Below are 4,527 nucleotides of genomic sequence, written 5' to 3' on the forward strand. Positions count from 1 at the left end.
GCCCCCCCCTTGGGGCCCCCCTAACCTCCCCTCCATCCAGGGAAGCCTGGGCCTCCCCCCCCCCCACCCCTCTAGCCCGAGCGCCATGAGGGTGCTGGCGGGGCCCGTAGTGGGACCTGCCTCTGTGTCGCTGCTCCGGGATAACAAGGTCATAGTCCCTGGGGGCTCTCCGTTGCCACTCATGACCCCGCCATCCCTCAGCCCACATGGCATCAGGCCCAGCCCTGTACCCCTGAGGCCGACTGGCCTGGACTTGCCACCTGCAGACCTCCGCACTGCAGCTGCCCACGGTCGCCCTTCCCTCAGGGCTGACTGACCCCCTAAGTTAGGCCATCAGAACTGGCAAGTGCCCCACAAGGAGGGTCTTTCTCACTCCCTCCCCAGAAGTTGATCGCACCCCTCTCTGACAGCAACCACTGCCTTAATTCTCACTGGCCTGGGCCCACGCCTGTCAGGCCGAATTGACACAGCCACCGCCATGTTAGACCCTCTAGGACAGAACCCGGGGAGTCTGAGACCACATAAGTAAACAAAGTAAGATGGGCCCTGACGATGCCAGAGCCAGGTCAATCTGACCTCAACTGAAAGTCCTAATCTAAACCTAAACATAATGCCAGCTAGCTTTCACACACACCCCTCCCTCAAGTGGAAAATTACTGACTGTACTTCCTGCAGTGTGATTCGGAGCTATAAAAGACCCCTTTATCTTAGGTTCGGGGTCCTTGTGAAGGCCCGCTGCGATGGGCTGAAACTTGGACCCCAGCTAGCTGGAAAAATAAAAGCCTCTTTTGCAATTGCATTGTCGCTGTCTTTTCTGTGTCTCCATCAAGTTAGACCGATCTCTGGACCCTTACAACGCCCATGCTGAAAAGCTACCAGCAGAGCCCAGAGGACTTGACAAAAGTTAGCAAAGTGGCTGTGACCACCCTCGGGACCTGTCCCAAGACCCTGGGCCAGTGGGGCCTCCCAGACCTTGCATAGGCCTCAGGGCCAAGCAGCGGTGTGGCATTTCTGATTCCCTTCACTCCCAAGGTTCAGTCCGACGGCCCCCAACCTGGGGAAGCCTGCCCTGAGCCCAGCCCCAGCAGCCCCGGGGAACCCCGAGCTGTACCCTAACCCTGCCAGGTAGTGAAAGGTGAGGTCGGCAGGGCAGGCAGGTCAGCTGAGCAAACGGCTCCCAGTGAGGGCTGGGATGCAGCTGGGGACTAGGTCAACAGAGGCAGAGGCTTGGGGACCTGTGCTAGCAGCCGTCTCTGCCACCCTGCCTCCTCCCTCGGGGGCCTGTCCCTGTCCCCTGCTCACAGTGCACAGGACTGAGACCGGCCAAGAGATGAACTCACAAAGCACAGGTTTCAGCCAGCCAAAATGACCTCGCACACTCCAGCCCTGGGTGTCAGGGCCTCCTGGGCCTCCTCTTCCTGCTCAACCCCCCCCAGGGAGCCTGGGCCAGACAGGACACGGGTGCACAGGCCCAGAGCCGTGGCCAGGCGGGGAGCGCCACTGGTGGTGTGTGCCTGTGTGGCGTGGGGCAGAGTGAGGCTGGGGTATGGGTCGGTGCTCTGGTGCAGAGTCAAAGAGGACAGTGCAGTCGCTTCCCTGCCCACCAAACAAGGCCTGGGCACCGCTGGCCTGCAGAAGCCGTGACGACAGTGCTGCCTCCCTGCTCTTGGTGACGAGCAAGCTAGAAGCGCCCTCTACCCCACCCACTGCCCTGTGTGGCAGCCCAGCTCACTAAGGTTTTGTGGGGGGCCCCACTGGAGTGCAGCAGGCGGCCTCCTTTGGGCCCACCAGGAAGTGGTGTAGTCTGCTTAGGTTCCCTGCACCCATTCAAACGTCTGAGGCCCAGGGCTGCAGCACCCATTCCGAGGTGTGAGGCCCAGGGCTGCAGCCCAACATGGCCGCCAGAGGCCCCTTCCCTGCAGGGATGTCAGCTGGACTTACGAAGGGAGAGAAGGTGCCCGTTCTGGGAGGCACCCTGTGACCAGGCTCAGCAGAAGTAGCACTCTCCCTCCACCCCTCCCAACACTGCTGACCCCAGGTGCACACCTTCCTCCCGCTCCCAGACTGGACGCTGCTGCTTCCCGATAGCCCCCACCCAGCACTCCCGTTTCTCTCCAAAGTCAGAGGAACAGAGAGCTCGGGAGGGGAAGGGTTCCCGGACTTCAGGCTGTGCAAGGGGGCGGGACGGGGGGCAGGTCTTTCTTGGTCCACTCTCATCACAAACAACTCTGAGATCTGGGATCTCTAGGACCAGTTACTAACCCTCCCCAGACCTCAGAAGCCAGTCCCAGGCTGAGTACAGAAGGGGCAATGGGGCTGTCGGGGTGGGACACGGAAGAGGATCCACCAAGGAGGACTCTCCCTCCAGGAAGCCACCTCATCTGGTCTGCATTTCCTTGTGGCTTCCATCCAGCCGGGGAGACTCCCTCCTCCTTCTCAGCGCCCCGGCCTCCAGTCCTGCACCTCCCAGGGCCGGGCAGAAGCAGCTGTGGCTCTTGTGATGTGCCCTGGGGATCAGTCCCCAGCCGCAGGAGCCACTCCGCAGGGCTAAAGGGGGTAAGTTCCACCCAAGTCCAGGCCCTCCCTGCGTACCGGCCCAGCTCCCGCATTCACTATTCCGGCACCCCAGGAACTAAGGAGACTTCAGCCTGCACCCCCTCCTTGCCTCCTCTTACTTTTTCAAAATATTATGTTCAGAGTATGGTGGGCCATCACCTGCCCCCAGATGGGGCACCCTTCCCAGACCAAAGCCTTGGGGTGTTTGGTGACCCCAGCCCCTGAAAAACAGAAGGGTTCTGTGAGTGAGCGAGCAAATGAGCAATACTGTCTGAGTTTGTGAGCTTTCGGGGGCCACAACCCCGAGACTGAGGCCCTAAGAGCCTGGGAGCTGAGCTAACAGCTTTGGTGAAAGTCAACCTAGGGTCTGCCCGCCAAGGCCACAGGAGCGCCAGGGTCGCTGCATGGAATAATGTGTATTATGACCCCCGCGGGGCCTGGCTGCCCCCCTGACTACTCCCAGCTGGACATCTGGGGCAGGGCTCCACACAGGCCCTGAGAGCAGACACTGTCTTATAGCTGGGGAGACTGAGGTCGGGTTGGGGCCCTGGAGGCTCGCGGCACACATGTGGCTGGCTGGCAGGACCGACAGGCACGCCAGCCCCACATGCACACGCGTGGCCACAGTCCCCTGAGAGCAGTAGGACGCGTGTAATCTAGAGCTCGGCCAACCCGCCTCCTCCTGCACAGCCAGCGAGGGGCCAGTGCCGGCCAGCCCCAGGCCAGGGCCCGGCCAGCGACTGCCCTCAGGCCTGCACTCCTGGTCCCTCACCGGACCACTCCCGTACCGATGAGGGGGTTTAACACCACGGGCAGTTGGTAGGGTGCTGGGTAAGGGAACCCCCACCAACTCACCTTCTGACCTTGCCAGGGGCCTCGGCAGGGGTTTGGCTCCAGCTTGGGGCCGGGGGCTCACACTCGCCTTCCCCACCGGAGGGGCAGGGCACATGCACACAGATGCGGGAGCAGAGCGCAGGGTCCACCCAGGGACAGCTGGAGGGACCAGCCGCCAGGAAGGGCTGCTTCAGCCGAGGCGGTGGCCCCGCATCCCACGGCCGCACCCGGAGTCCATCCCTCAGTGCCCTGTGCATGAGCCAGGAATCCCAGTCCCACCCCAAAGGCAGCTTCCTCTCTGCTAGAGCCGGACTTTCCCGCACCCACAACCATCCAGAATGGCTCCTCTGCTCAGGGCTCCTCCTGGGAAGGAAGACACTTTGCGGGAGGTTGCAGGGAACCTGATGGGGGCTCCTGCCTCGCTGACAGTCACCCCTGCCCGAGGCGACCTGGCTGTCAGATGGTCAGGAGTGTGGCCCAGCAGGCAGAGGGAGGACAGAGCGCTAAGGATTTGGACACTCCCGAACAACCCCGCTGGTTTGAAAGTGCTTCGTGGCTGGAAGCACTGGACACCCCGAAAACCTCGGTGAGTCCCTCAGCAAGCTCTAACTGGGGCTTTTCTGAAGTTTCCCCTTCCCGCCAGTCTCCCAGCACTGCTACCGCCGGTCGGGAGGCGTCCTTGGGCTCAAGCCTGCGCTCACTGACGGGTCTCAGCCCAGATGCCAAGACTCAGTCCTGCTGCGACCCCAGTGAGACCCCAGGGCGCCAGGCGGCCTCCATGAAGGCACGAACGGTGTGGGGGAGCGGCGAGGGGGCTGAGGCGGGCTGCTCACCGGTACCAGGCGAGGCCGCGCTCATAGCACCTGTCGAAGAAGTGGGGCTCCGAGCCAAGCGCGCGGACGTCGGGGTGCAGCCGCAGGAACTCGAGCAGAGCACGCGTGCCGCCCTTTTTCACGCCCACGATGAGCGCCTGCGGGAAGCGCCGGCGGCCGGGTCTGCTGGCCACTTGCAGGCCGGGGAGGCGGGAGGAGCGAGGCGGCTCCGCGGGCGCGGGGGCCGGTGCTGGGGCGCGGGTGGACGGCGGGCAGTGGCCGGGGAGGACGCTGAGGCAACAGGCGCCGAGCACCAGCGCCACCA

At 63.2% G+C, this 4,527-nt stretch overlaps 1 protein-coding gene across 5 annotated transcripts in view; it reads right to left on the reverse strand.

Annotated features, from left to right (window-relative positions):
- The window catches only part of HS3ST6 (heparan sulfate-glucosamine 3-sulfotransferase 6), a 6,527-nt gene that overhangs the window by 1,012 nt on the left and 988 nt on the right, over window positions 1-4,527 (reverse strand). The window contains exon 1 of one of the 5 annotated variants that reach the window (XM_027770986.1): window positions 2,676-3,460. The exons of 1 other annotated variant lie outside the window; for it this stretch is intronic. Coding sequence is in view for 1 of the 4 variants with exons in the window: in XM_027770982.1 (XP_027626783.1) it covers window positions 2,377-2,609 (233 nt within the window). In the remaining 3 variants the exon portion in view is untranslated. 3 more of the 5 variants (XM_027770982.1, XM_027770985.1, XM_027770983.1) reach the window with 3 other exon arrangements.

The sequence above is a fragment of the Tupaia chinensis genome, unplaced genomic scaffold, assembly GCF_000334495.1.
Source record: "Tupaia chinensis unplaced genomic scaffold, TupChi_1.0 Scaffold000178_1, whole genome shotgun sequence".
NCBI classification, from domain to species: domain Eukaryota; kingdom Metazoa; phylum Chordata; class Mammalia; order Scandentia; family Tupaiidae; genus Tupaia; species Tupaia belangeri.